Source organism: Thamnophis sirtalis, unplaced genomic scaffold (assembly GCF_051295495.1).
Source record: "Thamnophis sirtalis isolate CommonGarterSnake01/CBP01778 unplaced genomic scaffold, rThaSir2_p1.2 scaffold_3, whole genome shotgun sequence".
In the NCBI taxonomy this organism is placed as follows: domain Eukaryota; kingdom Metazoa; phylum Chordata; class Lepidosauria; order Squamata; family Natricidae; genus Thamnophis; species Thamnophis sirtalis.
This window is the reverse complement of record NW_028261383.1, coordinates 171,968,598-171,995,057: the sequence shown is the minus strand read 5'-3', so window position 1 is coordinate 171,995,057 and position 26,460 is coordinate 171,968,598. Positions and strand designations below refer to the sequence as shown.

The 26,460-nt window shown below is 44.1% G+C and overlaps 1 protein-coding gene across 1 annotated transcript; it reads right to left on the bottom strand.

Moving 5' to 3' along the window:
* Positions 1–3,842: 3,842 nt before the first annotated feature.
* Positions 3,843–26,074, bottom strand: LOC148048379 (intercellular adhesion molecule 3-like). The gene is made up of 7 exons (XM_087710954.1): positions 25,874–26,074; positions 17,077–17,337; positions 15,177–15,494; positions 14,491–14,769; positions 12,879–13,154; positions 6,008–6,250; positions 3,843–4,696 (listed from the first exon to the last, which is right to left on the bottom strand). Exons 1-7 carry the CDS (start codon positions 25,929–25,931, stop codon positions 4,497–4,499), a joined length of 1,635 nt encoding a protein of 544 aa, XP_087567080.1. The 5' UTR covers positions 25,932–26,074; the 3' UTR covers positions 3,843–4,496.
* Between the last annotated feature and the right edge of the window lie 386 nt (positions 26,075–26,460).

The following is a 26,460-nucleotide window of genomic DNA, read 5'->3' as shown; positions in this document are numbered from 1 at the left end:
TTCATTGAAGATATAATTAAAACGTTAAAGCAAGAAAACGGACCCCCCACGCCCCTTTTACCTCATTTTATAAGAAAAGATGACTCAGTACCATAGAGCTGCAGGAAATACATGGCTAGAGAGGTCGCAAGTGTTACTTCCTGGATTTTCCGGAGGGGAGAGGCACGGAGGTTGGAGGTCGGCTCGTGTGGAAAAAATGGTGGCAAAGTTTCTTTGAAAAATATTTCCCTGGGATTATTTCACCATTTTAATTTGCTCAGTTCTTTGTATTAACATCTACATCATTCTGGATTGACTTGGAGTTCCTGCCTGCTGGTAAGTGAGCTGGGTTTTTTTCTTTTATTTTTTTAATGTATTTTAAAATATTTTATTTATTGTGCATAGGATTTTTTAAAATAGTTTTATTCTGTGTGGATTCTTTTTTTAAATTGTCTTACACTATTTAAAAAAGATTCTATCCAAAATACAAAATACCAGCTGCAGTTATTCACTTAAGAACTGTGGCAAGAAAGGTGGTATAATGGGCTTAGTGACCAAAGTTACAATGGCATTGAAAAAAGTGACTGATGACCATTTTCACACTTAGCGACCATTTTCACACTTAGCAACCATTGCAGCATCCTCATGGTCATGCGATCGAAATTTTGATGTTGGCAACAGATTCGTATTTATGATGGTTTCAGTGTCCTGGGGTCATATAATCACCTTTTGACAAAGTCAAATGTGGAAACCAGATTCACTTATGTTACTAACTTATCAGCTGCACTTATTCACTTAAGAACTGTGGCAAGAAAGGTGGTATAGTGACCAAAGTTACAATGGCATTGAAAAAAGTGACTGATGACCATTTTTCACACTTAGCGACCATTTTCACACTTAGCAACCATTGCAGCATCCTCATGTTCACGTGATCAAAATTTTGATGTTTGGCAACAGTTAACAATTTATATTTGTAAACTGTAGTTATGTTGAAATAAAAAAAATTACAATACTATTTTTGCGTTGTGTGAAAATTTTTGTTGCTTCGTATAAAATTTTTAATCAAGCTCCCCCCCCCCCCCGGTCAAAGGTGTCCCTCTTTACCAATCTGAAAATCTGGTCACCTTACTCTTGAGAGAAAAGCTTTTGAAGGAGCTGGAAGATTTCAATGTATGTTTCCACTCTGCAATCTCCAGTCTGAGGTACAGACTTTAAGTTGAATGCTGGGCACTCTTCCTGGGCCTACCACTGGGAACCAGTATGCTCCATCCACTTTCTTGTGGCTTCCTTCCCTCCTCCCAAGGCCTGGCATTTAAGAATTAAAGAACTTCAAGGGCATGGTAAAAAAGGAAGGAAGGAAAGAAGGACAGTCACACATTTTTTAATGGGCTGGACATATGTGCTCATATAATCCTGTCTCTTTCATTCTCCAAGAGGAAATGAATGGTCAGAAGGTCAGTCTGTTCCTGCCTGGTCCTTCAAGGCATCTCACTTTCATTAATTTATTCTTTCATGCACATATCTTGTCTGCCACAAATGCATTTCTTTCTGCCGAGGAGACTCCTTCAACACAAGTGATTGCATTTGCTTTTTTTCACAAAAGAATTCTAACATTAGCGGTTCTCAGCCTTCTGTATCTTAAGGTCCATTAGAAAAATGAGAGAGATGAAAGAAAAAAAGGAAAAAGGGACAGAGAGACAAAAGGGAGGAAAGAAAGAGAGAGAGAGAGAGAGAGAGAGAGAGAGAGAGAGAGAGAGAGAGAGAGAGAGAGAGAGAGAGAGAACACACATGGCCGGCAAGCCACTCCCACCAGGTCACATGGCCAGCAAGCCACTCCCACAAAAGTGGCCACACCCACAGAGTAGGTTCGAAATTTTTTTGAAAGCCACCACTGGTGTATCATGACAGAACTTCTGCTGATAGCAAAGCAGAAACATTGCCCTTGCCAATTCTCCTATTTTCCTGGGAACATAACTCATTCAATATAGCATGCAGGGAACATTTCCCTTCTATTATGCAATATTTAAAAATTATATTAACTTTATTCTTTATCTTTTTTATCATTTTTATTATTTCCATACCATTATTTTCTTCTCCCAATAATAAAACACATGTGTAAAACCAGGAACTACACGATAAGGTTAGAAGAACTGCTGAGTTGTGAAACCACCGCTGGGAGAGGCTTGTCCGGAATTCATTGTACCTCCGAGATTTATTTCCGGCATTCGGAAACATGACTTAGAGTTATGGAATGTGGCATCTTGATAATCATGAATTCACATACTAGTATTTAAAAATAGAAAAAGGCTCTAACTTTCAGGCGTGTGCTGTGAAAATTTGTAAGTGCAAATTTGCAAAAACAGCAAGGAGTTTTTGAGCACGCCGACTAGCAGTCTGAAGACATAATGAAAACGCCTTAATTGCACACAACACATGGACAGACTTACTCATAGTTCCTACTAGGAAACTATGAGCATCCTAAAGCAAGCTAAGTCCAAAAAATTCTAGAGAATTCCTGGAAGTCTGGCACTCAGACAAATCCACCATTAACGGACATATAATGAAAAAATAACATCTATATTTCATTTAAAAGAGACAATTAAAACGTTAAACAGGAAGCAAAAAAGAATCCTCACCAGCAATCAAATCCCAGATAAGCAGAGCTTAATACCAGGATTAATAGCAGACCAGCCAACAAGCAGTAAACAATATCACAGTCAAGGAACTACTAACCCGAGACTGTGTTTGTTAAAAATCTATACCGTGTACGGGTTCTGGGAAGTCGGAGGGGGTCGGAGGAGGGGGGCCGGGGGGAGGGAGAGAGGGATATATATTAGGCTAGACACGATGTGTTAGATCTCAATGCAATGTGACTTCACATGTATACTGTTTTTCTCTAAAAAAAAATTAAAAATAGGATAAGCCAAATACATTAACATATAGTGGAAATACACGGAGGCGAGGAAGAGTGGGAAAGAAGAAAGATGGGGAGAGAGGGATGGGAGAGAGGGTGGGGGGGAGGCGAAAAGGAAGGGAGGGAGTGGATCTGGAGAAAGGAGTGGTAGAGGGCGAGGGGAAGTAGGGCAGAGGGGGATGATGGAGGGAAGATAGAAAGTTGGAGGGTGGTGGAAGAAAGAGGTGTATGGAGAATGGAAGAGGTATATTGGGCTTTTATTTCCTGGGGCATTGTCGACAAGAGGAATTGATGCAATTATTGTTTAATACTGTATGGTGTATGAGCCAAGGTGGCGCAGTGGTTAAATGCAGCACTGCAGGCTACTGCTAGATCAGCAGTTCAGCGGTTCAAATCTCACCAGCTCAGGGTTGACTCAGCCTTCCATCCTTCTGAGGTGGGTAAAATGAGGACCCAGATTGTTGGGGGCAATATGCTGACTCTCTGTAAACCGCTTAGAGAGGGCTGAAAGCCCTATGAAGCGGTATATAAGTCTACTGCTATTGCTATAAGTCTACTGCTATTACATGTGAGTGTATGAAAATGAAATATATATATATATATATATATATATATATATATATATATATATATATATATATATATATATATATATATATATATATATATATATATATATATATATATATATATATATATATATATATATATATATATAAAGGAACTACTAACCCAAACGAACAGTAAAGAACAGCCTAATTAAGGAACTTCCAAGATTACACTCCCATCATTATGACAGGCGGGCCACCCATCTATAAACAGAGAACAAACTCCAGTGCCTTTTAGCACTGATGGTGTTACTCAGTTGGGTCATGAAATGTCTGTAAGAAAACATCCAAGCTCAGAGAGCACAAAGCAGTAAATAATTTTACTATGCAACTTATGGTATTATTGTTTTCAATTTAATGGCAAGAGGAGAAATCCGGAAGATGCTTTAAACTCTACAACTGAGTTGTCCATTATTGCAAGAAAAGCCCAAGCTGGTGTGAACCGCTCTCTTCCTAGTGGTTCTGAGTGGTTTCCCCATATGTCTCCTCCTGGACGTAACCCAAAGCCTTTTAAGATCCCCTTTTGGTCTTGATTGCCTTTTCAAGGGAAAGTCTGAACGACCACTTAGATGGCAGAGGAGATCTTCAGTTTAAAAAAAAAAAGCAGAAGGCATAAGCACCGCCATTCCCTGAAAGTACAGACGTCACCATCATTCACCCTTCCAAAGTCCCAAGACAAAGGCCAGTTGGACCGTTGCTCATCCGATGCTCAGGAGCGGAAGAACAGTTTGCCATATCTCTTCTTTCACACCATGGAGAAAAATCTGTCAATGTGGTCCCTCATCTTTGATTGGGAGCCACCTTGGAGTTGTTTTGAAAGGTAGCCAGCTACGTGTGTTTTAAATAAATAAATATAAATAAATAACGACTTGACGGCATGGAATCAACATCCTCTTCTTTTTGCAGCTAAGTAGAGTGATGAACAGTGAACACAGCTACACTCCTGCTGGCATTGGGACAAGTGGTTCTTCAGTTTGTAGTAAACACTGGTCTCGTTAGACATTTGCTTTGCCGTTCAGGCATCTTTGCTCCGCTGAGTTTTGAGCAGTTTGTGGTGGCTGTCGCTGCTTCTTTTGCAGTTGGTATTCCCCAATCTTTTGTTTATATCTTATCCAATAAGCTATGCCAGCCACAAGAGCAATAAACACCACCACAGCAACTATATAGCCAATGAGATGGCCAATGGATTGAGGAGCTGCGAAAGGGGGGGGGAAATGAATGCATTAACATTTAGCATTGAATAGGTCCATAGCATTACAGTTCTGCCAACTAGGCAGTAATAGTAGCAGTTATTTTTCAGGCACACCCAGGGGTGGGTTCCTGCCAGTTCTAACCTCTTCTATAGAAGACGTTCCACAAATCTACAGTGCCATTTAGAACCGGTTCCAGCTCCCTCCCCTCCGCCCGTCCGCCCATCATCAAGATGAAGAGCGAGAGGAGGAATTCTGGGAGTTGAAGTCCACAAGTCTTAAAGCTGTCAAGTTTGAACACCCCTGGGGTTTTTTTCTAAAGGGTTAGGGATGCAAGGGTCTTGTAACTTGACAGCTTTAAGACTTGCACATTTCAGTGCCAGCGTTCCTGAGCCAACATGACTGGAGGAGGGATTCTGGGAGTTGAAGTCCACAAGTCTTAAAGCTGTCAAGTTTGAACACCCCTGGGGGTTTTTTCTAAAGGGTTAGGGGTGCGAGGGTATTGTAACTTGACAGCTTTAAGACATGCATGTTTCAAATGCCAGAGTTTCTGAGCCAACATTTTGGTTGCTACAACATTTTACAAGCTGGCCACGCCCACCCAGTCACATGACCAGCAAGCCACTTCCATTCAGTTACATGGCCGGCAAGCCACTCCCACAAAGCAGGCTACACCTACATAAGGCCTCTCTAAGATAATGGCCTATAGCAGGAGTGTCAAACTCAAGGCTCGGGGAGGCGGGGAGAAGCCAGCAGCTAGAAATCAAAAAGAAAAATAACCCTCAGAAAATAGAAAAGATAAGAAAGATGAGAAAGAAATACAGCAGTCTCTGTCTTGTGCATATTTGTTTTCTCATGGTAAGAATCCTATCCAAGGACCAGTGGTGGGTTTCAAAATTTTTTGGAACCTCTTCTGTAGGTGTGGCCTGCTTTCTGGGTCTACTGGTGGAACCTCTTCTAACCGGTTCGGTAGATTTGACGAACCGGTTCTACCGAATAGGTGCGAACTGGTAGGAACCCACCTCTGATGCTGGCATAAGAGACTACCTTCAAGTCCCTCCCTCTCTCTAAACCTTCTTAAACAGAGTCTCTTCGCAATGAATCTTGGCTTAGCACCAGAACCATTTCAATTTTTCCCTTGACTGGGCTATAGATGGAAGGGCTGTGATGGCCAGAATTTTTATAAGTTTGTTTCACTGGGTTATAGGCTTAATGACTCACTACTTGACAAATAAAGTTAAATGCAGATTTGGCTGGTAGTTACAAGATGTAACATTGTGGTCATTCTCGTTCTTTAGGTCAAGGAGTTAACTTACATTCAACGTGTACGGTCACATCTCTAACATCAAAACCATACTGGTTGGTAGCATTGCACTGATATATGCCGTCATGCTCTCTCTGGACTAGCTGTGGTTCCCCAATGTTATAAGGTCTCCCATCTTTCCAGCACTGAACAGTTGGTGTGGGGTTTCCCAGGGCTGAACAAGTAAATGATGTCGTACTTCCCTCCTTCCAAGTCAGGGCATGGGGACATTTGGAATCATCCATTTGGGGACGATCTAGAAAGGAGAAAGAAATGTGGTTAGTTTCACTGGTAATAATGGATGTAATGAAGCAATTATGCATTGCAAAACTGCAGAAGCATTGGTGATAATCTATTACAGTTTATACAATGTTCATTGTCAATGGGTTTAGGTTTAAGGTTTAATGAATTTATAAGCCGCCCAATCCCGAAGGACTCCGGGCGGCTTAGAACAAATACATTTTAAAAAGTAAAAAGTTAAAAAACGAGGAGACACAGATTTAAAAAACCACATCATACACCCAGTCTATCTATCTATCTATCTATCTATCTATCTATCTATCTATCTATCTATCTATCTATCTATCTATCTATCTATCTATCTATCTATCTATCTATCTATCTATCTATCTATCTATCTATCTATCTATTTGTCTTGTATGCCCCCCACTCCCGGAGGACTCCGGGCGGCTCACAAAAGACAAGGGAAAGGGGGGAAACGAGACAAAGACAACATATTAAAAACAAAACCAACATTCACAATTTCCGTGGAGGTAGATGCTTCTCAGCTCCCCCCAGCCTGCTGGAACAGCCAGGACTTGGTGGCGTTGCGGAAGGCCGGGAGGGTAGTAAGGTTCCGGATCTCAACAGGGAGCTCGTTCCAGAGGGCCGGAGCTGCAACAGAGAAGGCTCTCCCCCGGGGGGTCGCCAGCCGACATTGGCTGGCAGATGGAATCCGGAGAAGGCCCAACCTGTGAGATCTAATCGGTCTATGGGAGGTAATCGGCAGGAGGCGGTCTCTCAGGTACCCAGGTCCGATGCCATGTAGGGCTTTATAGGTAGCGACCAGCACCTTGAAGCGGATTCGGAGACTAATAAGTAGCCAGTGCAGCTCGCGGAGGATAGGTGTAAGGTGGGTGTACCTTGGTGTACCCACAATCGCTCACGCGGCTGCATTCTGGACTAATTGGAGTCTTCGAACACTCTTCAAGGGCAGCCCCATGTAGAGCGCATTACAATAATCCAGTCTTGAGGTCACAAGGGCGTGAGTCTAATTGGGACTGGACCTCAATCATGAGGTCAACAGCCCGAGGCCTGCCAGAATAGCCAGGTGGATCCTGGAATCTATACAGATACCACCATGATCCTCTACAGAAGGAAATTTGGCCTCCAAAGGGAGAATTTAGCAGTTAGTGTCAAAGTTTGGGAATCCCAAGTCTAATTTGCACAGACCCCCATCTTACAGATACTTTGTACATAACTTTGTTTGCTTCCACTAACTGCAGGACCCCCTTTTCCTGAAGACATCTGCCCATCCTACCTACCAAGACTACAAAGCTGGGGAAAAGTTTTTTGTTTAACTCGCCTATGATTTTTCCAAATTGAATACTCAGACGTGGGTTCCTACAGGTTCGGACCGGTTCGGCTGAACCGGTAGTGATTTGCCAGCCTGGGTCACTGGAACCAGCAATGACCTGGGCCTGCCACATTTACCAACCGGTTCCCCGGTCGGCGCAGCATGTCCTCCCCCCTTTTAAATGTTCTGTACATGCGCAGATCTATTTATGGGCAACTGAACACGTGTGCGGATTGTGTGTCAGCCCTGCAGGCAAGCAAAACAAGCGTGCACGCATAAGAGCCGAGATGGCGCAGTGGTTAGGGTGTAGTACTGCAGGCCACTTCAGCTGACTGTTCTCTGCAGTTCAGCGGTTCAAATCTCACCGGCTCAAGGTTGACTCAGCCTTCCATCTTTCCGAGGTGGGTGAAATGAGGACCCAGACTGTGGGGGCGATATGCTGACTCTGTAAACCGCTTAGAGAGGGCTGAAAGCCCTATGAAGTGGTATATAAGTCTAACTGCTATTGCTATTGCTATAAAATTGCACGCATACCGAACCAGGAGTAATGCCGGCAGCAACCCACTCCTGGGAATACTCCACATGAATTCTGCATGGTTCTCTTTGGCCATGAAGTAGTTGCTTTGTGCAAATGGAGAAACTAGCACAAGGGGAAAGGATCAATTACTGTTTTTTTAGTTTTTTTCTTAAATTATGGAACATTTGAGTATCACTCTTCTGATATTATATCAGAATAAAATATACATTATGCAAATTTAGCAAATCTTTTCAGGGTTGCTTCAAACGCCTCTCTAAAACAGCAGATGCTCAGGATCCCATTCTGGATCAAGAGCCTATAAATAGTCTTTGACTTAGAATCATTTATTTAGCCCCTGCTTGAAATTAGGATGGTTCTGAACAAAGGAACATACTACCTGTATTCGGTATGGACTTTGCAGGGCCCTTATGTTCATGTGATGAAAATGTGTGTGCCTGGCAGTCCACCTTCCCTTACAACCAACCGCAGGGACACAGAAACTGCCCCCACCTGCCTATTTTCCTCCTCACATCCCGGCCTGGTGGTGCCAGAGACTTGGGCCTTCTTTCTATCCCATCACACTTTGCTTCACTTATCTCTTCTGAAGATTGCCTTTTCCAATAGAGTGACCAGCCAATGCAACATGTGCTTCATATAGAGACCTGTTGTGGCCCAGCAGGAGCCGTTGGAGCTGCCACCAGACTCCGACAGTGAGGGGCCCTATTAGTCGGCTTTGGAGGATGTGGAGGATCCTGGACAGGGTTCTGACTCCGAGTAGGGCGCAGAGAGGCTGGTTGACCACCAGGAGGCGCCTGAGCCTTGGACCAGTGGGGAGGAGACAAGGGAGTTGTTCCTAGATGCCTGGCACCGGAGAGCTAATAGGCATAAGGAACAATTGCGCAAGTACAGGAGGTGATTGCACTCATCTGGTGGTAATTAGGTTCCTCTCTAGACTATAAAAGGACTGCTTGTGCACACGCCCCTCTTGCAGAAGTCAACGCAGGAACTAATGTTGGAGAACATTATTGTGAGCTTGGCAGGCTGGATTGCTGCCAAGCCTTATCTGTGCTGGATTGCTGCCCAAGCTTGTTTGTGCCAGTTTGCTGCCAAGGACCTGTCTGTCTGTTAATTAAATGCCGTAACTTATCTTTGGCTCGGAGTGTATGTTGGTGTGGGACGAGGGGGGTCAGAAGAGAGACCACCTTGCACCATTTGGAAAATCATACCCTTCTAAGAGTATTTGAGTATTTGAGTATTTGAAAATTTATTTATAGGCCGCCCTTTTCCCTGGGGGGACTCAGGGCGGCTTACAACTCATGGGGAGGGGGATACAAACAATAACACATAAGAGCAATACATAATTAAAAATAGAACACAACATTCATACCATTCGGGTGGGGGTGAGTTACATTCTTTAACCCCAGGCCTGACGGGATAGCCAGATTTTAAGGGCTGTGCGGAAGGTCTGGAGGGTGGTGAGGGTACGAATCTCTATGGGGAGATCGTTCCAAAGGGTCGGAGCTACTACCGAGAAGGCTCTCCTCCGCGTAGTTGCCAGTCGACACTGACTGGCAGATGGAACTCGGAGGAGGCCTAATCTATGTGATCTAATGGGTCGCGAGGAGGTAATTGGCAGGAGGCGGTCTCTCAAGTATCCAGATCCACTACCATGAAGGGCTTTATGGGTGCTAAGTAGCACCTTGAAGCGCACCCGGAGATCGACAGGTAGCCAGCGCAGCTCGCGGAGGATAGGTGTTATGTGGGTGTACCGAGGTGCACCCACGATCGCTCGCGCGGCCGCATTCTGGACTAGCTGAAGTCGCCGGATGCTCCTCAAGGGCAGCCCCATGTAGAGCACGTTGCAGTATTCCAGCCTAGAGGTCACAAGGGCACGAGTGATTGTTGTGAGAGCCTCCCGGTTCAGGTAGGGTCGCAACTGGTGCACCAGGCGAACCTGTGCAAATGCCCCCCTGGTCACAGCTGATAAATGGTGGTCGAAGGTCAGCTGTGGGTCCAGGAGGACTCCCAGGTTGCGAACCCTGTCTGAGGGGTGTAATGTTTGACCCCCCAGCCTGAGAGATGGGACACTAGCCAAGTTAGTGGGAGGGAAACACAACAGCCACTCGGTCTTATCCGGGTTGAGCACAAGCTTGTTAGCCCTCATCCAGTCCCTAACAGCTTCAAGGCCCCGGTTCATCACATCCACCGCTTCATTGAGTTGGCACGGGGCGGACAGATACAGCTGGGTATCGTCCGCATATTGATGGTATCTTATCCCGTGCCGCCGAATGATCTCACCCAGCGGTTTCATGTAGATGTTGAAAAGTAGGGGGGATAAGACCGAACCCTGTGGCACCCCATATGTTAGGGGCCTAGGGGTCGATCTCAAGAGATCACAAGAATGGCACCACCACTTCCAGAAAGGCATGATGCAGTTGGGGGTTCTTTCAAAAAGGAGCTCTTCAGAAGAGGTAAGTGGATCAAGGTATCATAGGGCAGAGAGGAATCCCAAGGCCTGTGGAACCCGCAGGATGGAAAGCAGATCCAAGACTGTGATATATTACTGTTAGGGCAGGAAGCTGTGTATGGGTGTCTTAGGGGGTAGATCATGTCTGAACTTGAGGGATACTGGAATGTGGGCCTAGGCTTGAACAGGGCTTCCCCAGAGCCTCTACCACAACCTGAGGCAGCCCATACTCTCTTTAATGACCACAATGGGAAAAGCCAGGAATGTGGTCACTGAGCAAGGCGGTACATGGGTGCCTCTCTTAATGACCACAACAACCTATGCCCATAATTCAGGGCTCCATTTTGGCTGTTAGGTCAAGAACTACCTGTATTCCTGATACGAGGGGATTCATTTTGTACAAATATAAGATCTCATGCATCAAGGAAGTCAAAGTATACCACATCTCCAGTCTGAAACACATCACAGAAACAAGTAACTCCTCTTTCACACAACCTGAATAGATTTAAATAACCAGTTGAGAACATAAAGGGGTATATGAACCCGTGATCCGACAATTGCGCGATAGACATATGCGCGCCAACAAAATAGTGCCGATTAAAATGCGACGTCAAAATTGCGCCCACAAATTCGTGACGTCAAAATTGCGCCGACAAAAGCATGATGACAAGCACAATAAAATCGAAAAAATGTTAGGGTTAGGGTTATAACGTATGTATACGTGCCCCACTATGTTAAAGGCCCAGCACACTCGCTGGGCTGTCTATAGTTTGTTGATGATGCGATTTTGTTGTCGCGCATTTGTCGGCGCGCTATTGTTGAAAATCAAGTAGCGATTTTGACGGTGCTCATTTGCCGGTCGCGGTTTTGTCGGTGCGCATATGTCTATCGCGCATTTGTCGGTGAACCATATGAACCTCCAAGAGTACTGAGCAAAATCAGAAAATATATTACTGATGTTTTTTAAAAAGATAAATAGTACCACAATGGGACATACGTATTGCTTTGAATGTCAGAGATTAATCCTCCCGACAGCATTAAACCTACTAGTCTATTTGCCCCTTTGTTAGCCAGACTTGCATTGGGTTTCCTGCCTAGTTCATGGGAATAGCTAAACCAAATAACTAATATACATCTTCTCTAACTCTAATTGGAACAATATGTTTGCATCTTCATAAATTATCTGGGAGGTCCATTTGCTTTGAAACATCATTCCCCCTGAAGACATGGCTCTGCCACTTGGCCTGGGGATCTGGGAACAGGGCAGTGGTGGGTTTCAAAAAATTTTGGAACCTCTTCTGTAGGTGTGGCCTGCTTTCCGGGGCCACTGGTGGAACCTCTTCTAACCGGTTCGGTAGATTTGACGAACCGGTTCTACTGAATAGGTGCGAACTGGTAGGAACCCACCTCTGGAACAGGGATATGGAGCTATTGAAGTAACTGTATTGTTAGAGAAACTGAGTATCCTCTCCCATGTATTTTTTATGTATTATATTGCTTTTAATGATTTTTCTTGTAATTTTTATTACTTAGTGTTGTGACTCAACAGATGTCTTCTGTGAGTCTTTTCAGGATGCAAGATTAACACTGCAGCTGGGGCTCGTGAGTGGCGTGATCTGGGGATAAAAGGACGGATGGTGCCAGGCCCTGGTTGCAGGAGTCAACGTTCCTTGGTTCGTTCAACATTGATTGATAATCGGTCGTGGTTTATGTAAGATACACTTGGAGAAGTGCTTTGTTTTCGGTAACCCTGATTCTAAGATACACTTGGAGAAGTGCATTGCTTCTAAGAGTTTTTGTTTGGAATTCGGTGATCTCGTCAGAGACTTTATTTATGTTATTTTGGGGCTCGCAGCCAGTCTGAGCCAAGAACTGATAAAGAGAGTTCCTTTTAAGTTTGTTTGCCTGCCGTTTGTTAACGAGCGGAGAAGGGGGGGACAGAACACTTAGTTATATTGAGTTTTTGTGTGTATGTATTTGTTGAATCTATACAGTCACCCAGAGTCATAGAATTAAGATATGTGGCGATACAAATTTAACAAATAAACAACAACAATTTCCAAGTCCATCAATATGTACTTGGACACTAGGTGAGTTCCTGTACAAAAGGATGTTGGAAGCATCTACTCATATGATTCTCCTATTCTCCCTTCTGGGGTGCAGAGGCCTGGAATTACATAACACTATGCAATGGTGCCCAGCTTCCAAAGTTCATCCTAGCTGTAAAATGTGCTACCAGACTATTTGAAGCGAAGATTCAGATTCAGAGATTACTGAATTTCTAGGAATAAAACATGAGGTATATTTTTTTTTTTCCTACTCACAGAAGACGGTAAGTTTCTGAGACACGCTTCTTTCCTTGGTGTGTCCATCAACGCTGAGGGTTACTTGGCAGATGAATTCCTGCTCATTATCCTCTTGCTGAGCAATCACCGTATGCTGCAGGAAAGCTACGTTGCCGGATGCTAATATTTTGGCAGCATCCCTGATCTGCATTTTAAAACCAGGGGAAGCACTGCCATCAGCCCTACATGTAATGTTCACTGTTTGACCGGCGACAGCTTCCGAACTGCCAATTTGCAAGGTGGGCTTTGGTAAAGCTGTGAGGGAATAGAGCAGAGCAGTGATAATGTACTTAGATGGTTATAAAATGATTAATAAAAACAGTTAAAACAAATGCTGGCTAAAGGCTATCTCTCTCCCCCTCCTGTCCTAGATAGCAATAGCAATAGCAGTTAGACTTATATACCGCTTCATAGGGCTTTCAGCCCTCTCTAAGTGGTTTACAGAGTCAGCATATTGACCCCAACAACAATCCGGGTCCTCATTTTACCCACCTCGGAAGGATGGAAGGCTGAGTCAACCCTGAGCCGGTGAGATTTGAACAGCCGAACTGCAGAACTGCAGTCAGCTGAAGTAGCCTGCAGTGCTGCATTTAACCACTGCGCCACCTCGGCTCTTGAAGTCATTAAGGATAGAGGAGTCCTGAGTTCAAGTCCATCTCCAACCATAGAGGCCTAGTGAAGGACTTTCACCTTCACACTCTCTCTCAGTCCACATTCATCTCAAGAGTCCTTGTAAGGAAAACTTCCCTGTTTTAGAAGTAGCATAATTGAAATAACTGGATACCAGATGTTCCAAAGAAGTTAAATGGATGAGAGTAGCTGTTTCTTTTGAATTCTGCATTCTCTATCTGGTTAAGACCTGTGGACCTCTTTAAATAAATAATGGTAAGGGTAAAGGTTCCCCTCGAACATATGCGCTAGTCGTTCCTGACTCTAGGGGGAGGTGCCCATCTCCGTTTCAAAGCCGAAGAGCCAGCGCTATCCGAAGATGTCTCCGTTGTCATGTGGCCGGCATGGCTAAGTGCCAAAGATGCATGGAATGCTGTTACCTATTTTTCGACTTGCATTTTTACAGGCTTTCGAACTGCTAGGTTGGCAGAAGCTGGGACAAGTAATGGGAGCTCACTCCTTTTAAGCGGCACTAGGGATTTGAACCACCAAACTGCTGACCTTTCTGATCGGCAAGCTCAGCATCTTTAGCCACTGAGCCATTGCGTCAAATACTCTGTGTCAAAATGCAGTAAAAACAAAACAATCATAAGTTGTAATGGCCTTACGCCTAATGGCTTTAGGTCGGATCTAAGTTCTATATATATTTAAACTGAATAAGAATATTTTGGGGTTCATCCTAAAAAAGTTGTTCTTGCATCTCAATGAAAATAGACCAGGGACGAGTCACTTATCCCTCCAATTCCACTGGTTTCAAAGGGCTCTCTCTCTCTCAAGCTACTTAAACTGATCCAACCCATTATTGAAGTTTTGTTTTTCGAAATAAAATCAATCTAACTGCTAACTTCTAGGTTTGTTCAAACAGATGGAAGAAAACTCTTTTAATTCTCTCTGTGTTAATAATTACAGATATGAGACTCACCAAACACATTTACCATCTTTGTCACATTTTTGGTCACTGGCCCTAGAGAGACCATGCAGAATAACTCATGCTCTCCAACTGAGGAAGAGGTTATCACAGCCTGGGCACTTGCCAAGTCCCCCATCACAGTGGTGTTGGAGGTCAGATATTCCCCTGCAAACCACAGATGAAACCTGGCCTCTCTGGCTGGGGAAACCTCAGGTGCATCACACGTCACTTTCATCGGGGTCCCAGCTTCTAAGAACAGGCCAGCGTGGAGCAGCGGATACTTTTGAAAATCTGCCCACAAAGTAAGAGAAATCATGTCAGTTATTGCAAAAGAAATCACAGCCACAATAGTACCTTCTCCTTAGCCTCTCAGGGGGTGAGTGCTGTTGGGGCAACTGTAGCAGAGATGGTATGCTGCCGGTACGCACCCGTTCGCGCGAACTGGTAGTGGCGGTGGTGCAAGGCTGCGCCCACTCACCCTGATATCATCAAGGACCTTCTGTGCATGTGCGCGTGCGTGCTACCGCTACCGAACCGGTAGTGAAGCAAATAGGATACCATTATTGAACTGTAGGGGGCACCAAATCTATGCAAACAGTGGAATAGGTGGACCAACCCCTCCTGTGGAGAATTAGCATTGTCTAGCCACAGGGCGTAGTATGTCTAAATCAGAACGGGAGCAATGGATGGGATCTCACCAAAAGTCCATAATGATATGCCCTGGGAGGTGTTTTTCAGGAGTGGTCCTCTTGGTCTCAGATCCAGGGATGTTTGGCAGGTGATTGTCTTGTTGTAGTCATCTTTCTGAGCTGTTATGATATGGCCGACCCCAACATCAGTAGCTTCAGGGTCAGTGTGATCCTCAAAGGTTTTTATCTCAAGTTGCTCTTCTCCTTTCAGCAAGGTCACGGTGAGGTTCCGGATGGGGGCTACACCCAAAACCCGGCATATCAAAATATATGGCTTGCCGACTTCCATATCTGGTACTGGAAACAGTTCAATACTCGCTGGAGATTCTGAAATGAAATAAAATGTTCCAAATCAGTTTTGTTTGATTAGCATATGCTGGAAGTATAAACAAGCAATGGCACGGCTCTTCTGTTATTTATTCTATGCAATAAAATTATCTCTACCCAAATGTATATTTTCCTGTACATTCTAAGTCAAACCTAGTAGATTTTTATATACCTATAAGGGGCAGTGGATGGAATGCCTTAGCTTTCCCAAAGGAAATATCTTGTCTCTTTGTCATCTGAAAGATCTATTTCTATTTGCTTGCCCTAGGTAGATAATTATTTCTGTCTTATTTGCCTTAGCTAAGTGTCTGCATTCTTGCTAGACATTAATGTAGGTAATCCTCACCAAAATATAGCTGTCCTTTGTCAATTCCCCAACACTTGATCACATATTCTCCTGACTATTTTCCCCTAAACACTTTGCAATGTAAACTATGCAACCTGTCTTTATTTTCCTAAAAGGAATCCAGGGGAGGAGATGGAGAGAGATGTTGAAGTGTTAAAAAATCTTGCTTAAGAACGTGACCCGTCAAAACCGCGGTCCACAAAAGCGCGCTCGACGAAAGCGCGCATTTGACGTCATCACAGCGTGACGAAAAAAATTAAAAATTGAAATAAAAATAAAATTAAAGCAAGCCGATTCACATAAAGGTAAGGGTTAGGTTTAGGTTTAGGGTTAGGGTTAGGGTTAGGTTAAGGGTTAGGTTTAGAGCGTTAGGGTTACATTTAGTGTTAGGTTAAGGGTTAGCGTTAGGTTTAGCGTTAGGTTAAGGGTTAGGTTTAGGGTTAGATTTAGGGTTAGGTTAAGGGTTAGGTTTAGGGTTAGGTTTGGGGGGGTTAGGGTAAGGTTTTCGCTTTATTTTTACATTTATCGATCACAGCGCGATGTTTTTGTCGCGCTGTGATGACGTCACGTACGCGCTTTAGTCGAGCGCGATTTTGTCGTCCGCGGTTTTGTGGTGGAACCGCTTAAGAAAGCCTCCCCTTGTGGGTGGCTTGCCATGGTGTGCCCCCCTCCTGCTGCCCTCCATAGCAACTTCATGTATTTCTTCACTGTTTTAACTTCGTTGTACACTGCTGCTCCCACTTTTAGTGAGATGGTCAGCTATAGCATTTTGATAAAGGAAATGAATCGATTGCAACTGGTGCAGAACAAAACTCTCCTGTTTTGGGAAGATAGAAAGTTGGAGGGTGGTGGAAGAAAGAGGTGTATGGAGAGCGGAAGTGTTATATTGGGTTTCTATTTTCTGGGGCCTTGTTGACAAGAGGAATTGATGCAATTATTGTTTAATGCTGTATGGTGCTGGCTTTGTACAGTATACATGTGAGTGTATGAAAATGAAAATTAAAAAATATATATATGAAAAAAAACCTCTCCTGCATAAGTATCCCAAATTATTCAATAAAAACTGTGTTAATTGCTTTTATTCTGGTTTCTGTTATTACATTACTACAAGTCAACAACAGATAAGGTTTGATTCTACCGGAATAAGTGACTTGTGGCTTTCTGTTGAATTATAATGGAGGGTACTTTAGATGCCCAATGTTTTGCATTTGTTATTACAATCATCATGTGACTTACTGTAAACAGTAATGGTTGTTCTTGCAGTTTTTGTCGAGTTAGCATTAACATAGCACAATAATTTAGTGTTCCAGTCATTGATGTTGGTGATACGGAAGGCTTTCCAATTGGATCCAGTTGCAATGAGATCTCTTGTGAAGCCGGTTTCAAGGCCAATTGTATCTGCTTTAGTATTGGCACTGCAGTTTATCTGAAGCGAACCTCCAAATTCCACCACAGGATTTTCTGGCCAAATTCTTACAAAGGTTTCCTCTGCGAAACCTGATTTTAAAAAAACACACAAACAAACACAAACTCAATTGGCATAAAAATACAGTTATAAAAGAGTGGAACGAGCTTGAAAGCAATGAGATTTAATTTTAAAGTATTAACTGCATTCATCATCCAGAATCACTTCGGTACCCTGTGCAGCCACATAAATATAAACATATAAATTACAGGCATTAATGAATGTGGATGAATAAAGCAGGCAATAAAGTTTTTATCTGTTTATTCAAGTCACTCTGTTAGGGTCTATTAAGCTTTGGAGTGTTATGAACGAACAGCTGTCATGGATTTGATGAGACGCAGCATTGATCCTGAAACAAAAACAGGTCTCTATCTGCAAGATTGCTACTTTTGCCAAGTCAGGGCCAAGAGATTAGAGCAGAATTTCTCAATCTTGGCTACTTTAAGCGTGGCACGACAAAACCGCGCTCCACTAAAGCGCGCCCGATTAAACCGCGTCGCTGACGTCATCAGCAGGGCGACAACAGCGACCGCGGAGAAAAAAGGGCGCTTTAAATAGCGCTTTGAAAGCAAGCTGATTCAAGTTAAGGTAAGGGTTAGGTTTAGGGTTAGGTTAAGGGTTAGGGTTAGGTTTAGGGTTAGGTTAAGAGTTAGGGTTAGGTTTAGGGTTAGGTTAAGGGTTAGGATTAGGGTTAGGTTTAGGGTTAGGTTAAGGGTTAGGTTTAGGGTTAGGTTTAGGGGGGTTAGGTTTAGGTTTAGGGGTAAATTTTAGCTTTAGCGTTTACAGTGTGCTTTTTTTCGTCGCGCTGTGATGACGTCAGCTATGCGGTTTCGTCGAGCGTGCTTTAGTCGAGCGCGGTTTTGTGGTGGAACCACTTTAAGATGTTTGGATTTCAACTCCTTCAATTCTGGGTATTGAAGTCTACTTCTTAAAGTAGTCGAAGTTGAGAAATGCTGGATTAGAGAGAAAGGGCATATGCCCATATGCCCATTGTGACTATGAGAGGTATTGACAAATCAATTCTCTCTAAACTTAGTTGCTGTCTGAGTTCTGAGCAGGAATTAGGATATCTTAGTATAACTTTGCAGAACTAAGAGCTGGATATTTCCTGCCCTTTCTTTATTATGAATATCAGGAACTCAGTTCTTTGATCAGTATCAAGCCATGTCTCGTTCCCAAGGGCTGATAAAATTGCAGGAAACCATTCAATATTTGTTCTAACTGCTTTGTTAGAGAGGAATTATACTCCTCTTGGGAGGAGGGTCAAGTTCAAGCTAAGGAGGAGATCTGCCTTCCCAAAGATGTGCAATTCGGATATTTCAATCCTTGCTGTTGCACTATCGATATTTCAAAAGCATAGACACTTTTCATCCAAAACTGTCCATTCACTCGGACACATCTCCAGAATAGGGTGAAAGGGTGGGAGGAGAGAAGTAGACTGAATTTGAATAACTCCAGATTGCTTTGGAATCTGAAGAATCCCTCTCACTGAAATTTGTTCTCTAGCCACCAAAAATATTGCTGTAATCTTCACAAGTGTTTTTCATTAGTTGGTTTAGCACATTCCTGCCCTCTTGAGTGCTTCAGTAGAAGTCAACAAGGGAGGTTGAGGTAGGGTGCCAAAAAGTAAAGATGGCAACCATGGTCACACAATCCAAAGCCTCACTCCTGGAGGGTGGAAGAGAGAGAGAGAGAGAGAGAAGGAGAGATAGTAGGAGAGGAAGAAGAAATGTGGAGGAGAGGTAGGGGAAGAAGAAAGAGGTAAGGAGAGGTGGGTGAAAGGGAGAGAAAGAGAAGGAGAGGAGGGAGGAAGAGAGAAAAAGAGAAGGAGGGTGGAAGAGAGAGAGAGAGAAGGAGAGATAGTAGGAGAGGAAGAAGAAATGTGGAGGAGAGGTAGGGGAAGAAGAAAGAGGTAAGGAGAGGTGGGTGGAAGGGAGAGAAAGAGAAGGAGAGGAGGGAGGAAGAGAGAAAAAGAGAAGGAGAGAGGGTAGGAGGGAGAAGAAAGAGGGTAGGAGTAGGGGAGAAGTAAGGGAAGGAAGAAGGGGAAGGAGAGGAGGAAGGAAGGAAGTAAAGAAGGGAGGGGAAAAAGAAAAGAAAGAGAAAATAAGGTGGTGTCATAGCAGGTGTGAAGGATGGTAAACAATACATTCCAAATTATACCTTATAACCTTTTAAATGGAATAATAATAATATAAGAATGGCAAAGAAAAAGAATAACTATGTGAATGTATACCTATAACTGTATGTAAGAGAATAAATGACAGTAAAAATATAAAACACAATATAGGTAAATAATACTTGATCATAAGTAGCTAAGTATAAATAAATAAAGAAATGTATTTAAAAATGGATAACGAATAAGGAGATTATGAACGCAAGATAGAAATGTATAGAAGGGAAAACACTAACTGCAAAGAAACCGATTCGGAACTGCTGTATGATATACAATGGAACTTATTGTTCCTATGTTGTTTTTAAGTTATGTGTTTGTTTCTGTTGATGTGTTTATGTGTCCTGTTGATGTGCGTATGTGTATAAAATAAAAATTAAAAAAAAAAGCCTCGCTCCTTTTTTTTATTGTATCATTGCTCTGACTGGGGATTCTGTTCATAGCAGTCTCAACACTTCAGAGTGTGGCAGATTGGAGAAATCAGTTCTAAAAGTTTGGCAAAAAGTTGTAGCCTACAGCAGGGGTGTCAAACTCGGTTTCATTGAGGGCCACATCAGGGTTGTGTTTGACCTTGTGGGGGAGGGGCTGGGGGCATGGCCAGCTCGACATCACTCATGCCAGGGGCTCCTGTGGGGGCCCAAGCACTCTGCCAGCAAAAATGGGCTCCCACGCTCTGCTTCCAGCTGCAACGGCCTCCTGCAACACTCTGCCAACAATAACGGAGTTCGGGGCCATCACATGCAGCCCTCCTGGGATCCTTTTTCACTGGCAGAAGCACAGTTTAAGTTTAAGTTTAAGTTTTACTTTATTTATATGCCGCCCTATTCCCAAAAAGGGACTCAGGGCGGCGAACAACTTAAACGGGCAAGGGAAACATACAAGTACAAAATAAACATATTAAAATGACCAACAACCACACCTGTCGAGAGGGGAAGGGAGCTCATCAACCCCAGGCCTGCCGACACAGCCAGTTTTTAACGGCTTTTTGGAAAGCAGGGAGAGAGGTGAGGGTCTGGATCTCCGTGGGGAGTTCGTTCCAAAGGGCCGGAGCTGCAACAGAGAAGGCTCTCCCCCGGGTCGTAGACAGATGGCATTGGCTAGTGGATGGGACCCGGAGGAGGCCGACCCTGTGCGATCTAATGGGTCTTTGGGAGGTAATTGGCAGCAGGCAGTCTCTCAAGTACCCAGGTCCAATACCATGAAGGGCTTTATAAGTGATAACTAGCACTTTGAAGCGTATCTGGAGACTGATTGGGAGCCAGTGCAGCTCGCGGAGGATAGGTGTAACGTGGGTGTATCGAGGTACACCACAATCGCTCGCGCGGCTGCATTCTGGACCAGTTGAAGTCTCCGAATGCTCTTCAAGGGCTGCCCCATGTAGTAGTCCAGTCTTGAGGTCACGAGGGCGTGAGTGACTGTTGCGAATGCCTCCTGGTTCAGGTAGGGACGCAACTGGTGCACCAGGCGAACCTGGGCAAATGCCCCCCCTGGTCACAGCCGACAGATGATGTTCTAAAGTCAGCTGTGGATCAGTGAGCTGGTCCTTTGCTGTTTCCAGGATAGCCCTGCAGACCAGATCTAAGCACCCACGGATCCAGCCCCCGGGGCCTTGAGCTTGACACCCCTGGCCTAGAGAATGTGGAAATCTTCTACTCCTGTAATTTTTGGAGGTGTTGCCTCTGGCCACAATCACTGGATGTGCTCAGATGTGACTCAGAAGGTGCTTCAAGGCTTGTTTTTGTTTTCTTTTGCACAATGAGTCATTGACTTGCTTTCCCATCTTATGCTTACGGTACCTGTCTGTCTGGGATTATCTGCCACACCTTTAGCCTTGCCTGTGTTAACAGAAATATAGCTCCTTTCCAGAAATTGCACAACTGAGTGAACAGAAGACTGGGCACTTACAGAAACCCTTGTGTTACTATGTTGCAACTCTAAGCTTTATTGCTGTCCCCCTAAGATCACAGATCATCTTGAATCAACAACATGGGAGGGGCTGCTAGATGTTCTGCCTATGTTGAAACTCGAGAAGGAGCCTTTTGGCACTCTCCAATCTGAATAATCTTCGTGCCAAGGGAAAGACAAGTGACTAAATATTCAACTGAAATGCATTTCAGCTGGGTCAACAGATTGAGTAGCTGTGTTTCATATGAATTCTCCAGAATTCTTAAGCAACTGCTGATGGGAAACGTAACCCCACATTTTTCATATTTTTCAAAACTAAGCCACTCTTGTCCAACTCTCACTGTCAGTAAATTTCTCCTTAGTTCTAGTTTGCTTCTCTCTTTGATTAGTTTCCGTTCATTGCTTCTTGCCCAGCCCTCTGGTGCTTTGGAAAATAGGTTGACCCCCCTCCTCTTCTTTGCAACAGCTCCTCAAATATTGGAAGACTGCTGTCATGTCACTCCTAGTCCTTCTTCTAATTAAACTAGACACACTCAATTCCTGCAACTGTTCTTCGTATGTTTTAGCCTCCAGCCCCTTAATTGTTGCTCTTCTCTGGACTCTTTCCAGAGTCTCAACATCTTTGTTAGAATACGGTAACCAAGGTTCGCCGACAAATGCGTGCACGTCAAAAGCGCGCTGACAAAACCGCGGCGAGAAAGCCATGATGTCGAAATCGCACCCACAACAGCGCGCCGACAAAAGCGCGCCATCAACAAACAACGCGAAAACAAGGTAATAACCATAACCCTAACCCTTACCTTAACCTAATCGCGCTTTTGTCGGCGCGCTGTTGTGGGCGCACTGTTGTGGGCGCGATTTTGACGTCACAGCTTTCTCGCCGCCGTTTTGTCGGCACGCTTTTGACGTGCACGCATTTGTCGGGTCACGGGTAACCAAAACTGGATGCAGTATTCCAAGTGTGGTCTTACCAAGGCCTTATAGAGCGGTACTAATACTTCTTGTGATCTTGATTCCATCCTTCTGTTAAAGCAGCCTAGGATTGTGTTGGCTTTTTTGGATGGCTGCAAGACACTGCTGGCTCATATTTAAGTGACTGTCCACTAGGATTCCAAGATCCTTCTCGCTGTTACTGCTATCGAGCCAGGTTCCACCCTAGTCTCTAAACCTGTACATTTTGTTTTTCTTGCCTAAGTGCAAAATATACTTTTCTCACTATTGAATTTCATTTCATTTTGTTAGATAGGGACCAGTGTTCAAGTCTGTCGAGATCCTTTTGGATCCTGAGCCTATCTTTTGGGATGTTTGCTATTCCTCCCAGTTTGGTGCTGTCTTCAATTTTGATGAGCTCCTCTTCCATTCCCTCATCTAAATTGGTTATGAAGATATTGAAGAGTACTAGGGCTACGACAGAACCTTGGGGTATCCCACTGCTTGCTTCCCTCCATGTAGATGTAGTTCCATTGAGGATTACACATTGAGTGTGGTTTGTCAACCAGTTACAAAATCCATCACTTTATCAAATTTAGAGTAAACCTAGAGTAAAATTTTGTGAGCAATTCTAGAGAGGAATGTTTGTTCCTCCTCTAGCAAAGCCTCCTATCTCAACCGTTGTGTTGTTTTCTGAATCAACAGTCAACAGGTATCTCTAAGAGACAAATCTTTTTTTTTTTTTTTTATAAATTTTTATTTTAAACACATAAACACATCAACAAAAACAAACACATAACTTAAAACAGCATAGGAACAAGAAGTTCCATCGTATATCATACAGCAGTTCCGTATCGGTTTCTTTGCAGTTAGTGTTTTCCCTTCTATACATTTCTATCTTGCATTCATGGTCTCCTTATTCGTTATCCATTTTTATGTACTATTCTATATTTATTTATACTTAGCTATTTATAACCTAATATTGTTTACCTATATTGTGCTTTATATTCTTACTGTCATTTATTCTCTTACATACAATTATAGGTATACATTCACATAGTTATTCTTTTTCTTTGCCATTCTTATACTATTGTTATTCCATTTAAAAGGGTATAATATACAGTTTGAGTTGCTTTGTTTACCATACCTAGCGCCTGTTGTAACACCACCTTATTTTCTATTTCTTTTCTTTTCTCCTTCTCTACTTCCTTCCTTCCTCCTCTCCTTTCCCCTTCTTTCTTCCCTTACCTCTCCCCTACTTCTAAGAGACAAATCTAACTTACATCTACAAGAAAATATAGGCTGGAGAAGATACTTCATCCCCACCTCCTCCTAATGTCTGGCCAGCACTCAAAGGATGGGCTTCAGCATCTAAATATTACCCTTTAATTAACCAACTCAGCCTGCAACAAAATCGGTGTCTTGCCTCCACAAAAAAATGTGATTTGCAAATAATATTCAACCCGCCAACTGCGTTTTCATGGGAAATCAAATGCAAGGAGGTGGAAATGTCTGAGTATTTTTAGAGTTGATGGGTGAAACCTCTTGTTTCTTTTTCTTCTAGCAAATTGACTGCAGTGTGCAAAACTTCAGGGAAGGTGTGTCAAAAGAAACCATTCTTATCAAGCCTTCAGGTTGGGGAAATAATCAAAAGACCGGAGGGAAGGAATGCTTAAGACAAACAATCTGCAATTGGTGTCTCAGAAACTGCTTTGGGGGAAATCCCCTAACTTTTTTAAGATTAAAAAGTCCTGCTCCTACCCTTTTCCAGGAAGAGGCAGAGGGACAAGAAGAAGAAAATTTATAACTTTCGGTCAACAAGTGAACATTAACAGATTAACAGAGTTGGAAGGGACTTTGAACGTCATCTAGTCCAACCCGCCCTCCAAGCAGGAGAAAATGCCCACAGCATTTCCGACAGATGGCTGTCCAGTCTCTTCTTGAAAGCCTCCAGTGATGAAGCTCCCAAAACTTCTAAAGGCTAGCGGTTCCTTTGGTTGATTGTTCTCATTGCCAGAAAGTTCCTCCTTATTTCTAGGTTGAATCTCTCCTTGGTCAGTAAGGTTTGTGTATGTGAGCGTGTTTCGTTTGGACTAGAATCTGCAGCTATCTTGACAAAGTTTTGCAGAAGTGGTTTCCCCTTCGACAATGTCCCTAACCAGGGCCGGGTTTTCCTATAGGCTAACTAGGCTTCAGCCTAGGGCCTCAAGATCAAGAGGGGCCTACATTCAAATTGTTAGCAAAATTAAAATTACACTATTCTAAAAACAATGAACACTAAAACACTGAACCGAAAATAAGGAGAAATTCTACGCATATGACTAATAAACAAACATAAAAATGTATTGGTTAAGATCGTTCCAGCGCCGCAGCAGTTGGGGAGCCCGCCCACGTTCCCGGCACCGGCGGTCGGGCGAGAGGCGCGGCCGCTCCCAGTAGCCGCCCCGTCGACGCAGAGCCCACCAGCGGCCAGGCAGGTGAGGGCGAGGGGGCCGAGCCGGGCAGCTGAGCGCAGCAGGGGAGGCGGCTGGCCTCGCTGCCTTTGCCGCAGAGCAGAGCCGCCCTCCGTCGGGAGGCCAGCTATATATATTGATATATATTGATATATATCACAGTAATGATGTATTTTATTGTCTCTCATGCAATTTACAAACTTAAGAGGAGCCGAGGTGGCGCAGTGGTTAGGGTGCAGTACTGCAGGCCACTTCAGCTGACTGTTATCTGCAGTTCAGAGGTTCTAATCTCACCGGCTCAAGGTTGACTCAGCCTTCCATCCTTCCGAGGTGGGTGAAATGAGGACCCAGACTGGTGGGGGGGGGCGATATGCTGACTCTGTAAACCGCTTAGAGAGGGCTGAAAGTCCTATGAAGCGGTATATAAGTCTAACTGCTATTGCTTAAAAAATGGGAGGTGAAAGGGCCTCATAAGTGGAATAGCCTAGGGCCTCTTTTCATCTAAATCCGGCACTGTCCCTAACTCATAGCTTCCAAAGGATTTTAGCCCATATAGAGTGACTGGCTCAAAGCCAGCCAGGTGGTTTCATGCCTAAAACAGAACCACAACTCGGAATCCCCCCCAGTTTCTAACCCCTACCTCCCAGTAGTAGCTCTCTAGTGCTGAAGTTTGATCTGAGTTCAACCTCATGTATTCATTTCCAGTGCCACTCTTCAGACACATAAATAAAGTAATTCTGCAGCCTGAATTAAGGGCACTAAAATCTTCCTGACCAGAACAAGCTTCCTTTCCGGACAGGTTGGGAGCAGAGCGTTGTGTTTAGGTAGAGCAGTGTTTCTCAACCTTGGCCACTTGAAGAGGTCTGGACTTCAACTCCCAGAATTCCCCAGCCAGCATTCGCTGGCTGGGGAATTCTGGGAGTTGAAGTCCAGACCTCTTCAAGTGGCCAAGGTTGAGAAACACTGAGGTAGAGGATCCAGAGAGGCAATTCCCCGCATCAAAACCTCTTAAGATCCCACATTCCACCGGTGGCAGATCTCCGCTTCGCACTAGGAACTGAGAGTTTGCAGGAAGAAGATATGGTGAAGAAGGGGGGGAAAAAAACCTACCTTTTTCAAAAGCCCAGGAGCCCAAAGCGGCGAGGAAAAAGACGAAAGACCGCTGCATGATGATCGAGGCGAAAGTCAAACCCAGAGAAAGGCTTTTTTTCTGCTCGGGAGGCGGTCCGAATGTAGCCAAATGGAGATTGAAATGGTTGCTGCAGCTTAGATCCAACACACAGAGCCCGGCGCCTGAGTCCCTTTTGCCCGGCTCGAAGCCTTGCTCCTCTTTTTATAAATGTTCCGGGAAACGCCCCCTTTCCCCGGGCAGAAGATCACGGAAAACCCCACGCCGATTTCTTATTCCCCCCCCCCCCAAGCTCTTCACTCACCGCGTGTAGCTGGGGAAAGTTCCAGCCCTTATGACACTCTCCCGCGAGGCACTTCTCCGCCCCCGTCCGGACCATCCACCCAGATGACTTAAAGACCGGAGTTGTATTTGCTTGGGTGTTTATTTAGACCAGGGGTCTCCAACCTTGGCTACTTTAAGACTTGTGGGCTTCAACTTCCCAAACTCTGGGAGTTGAAGTCCACAACAAGTCTTAAAAGTAGCCAAGGTTGGAGACCCCTGATTTAGACTCTAGAGCAGTGTTTCT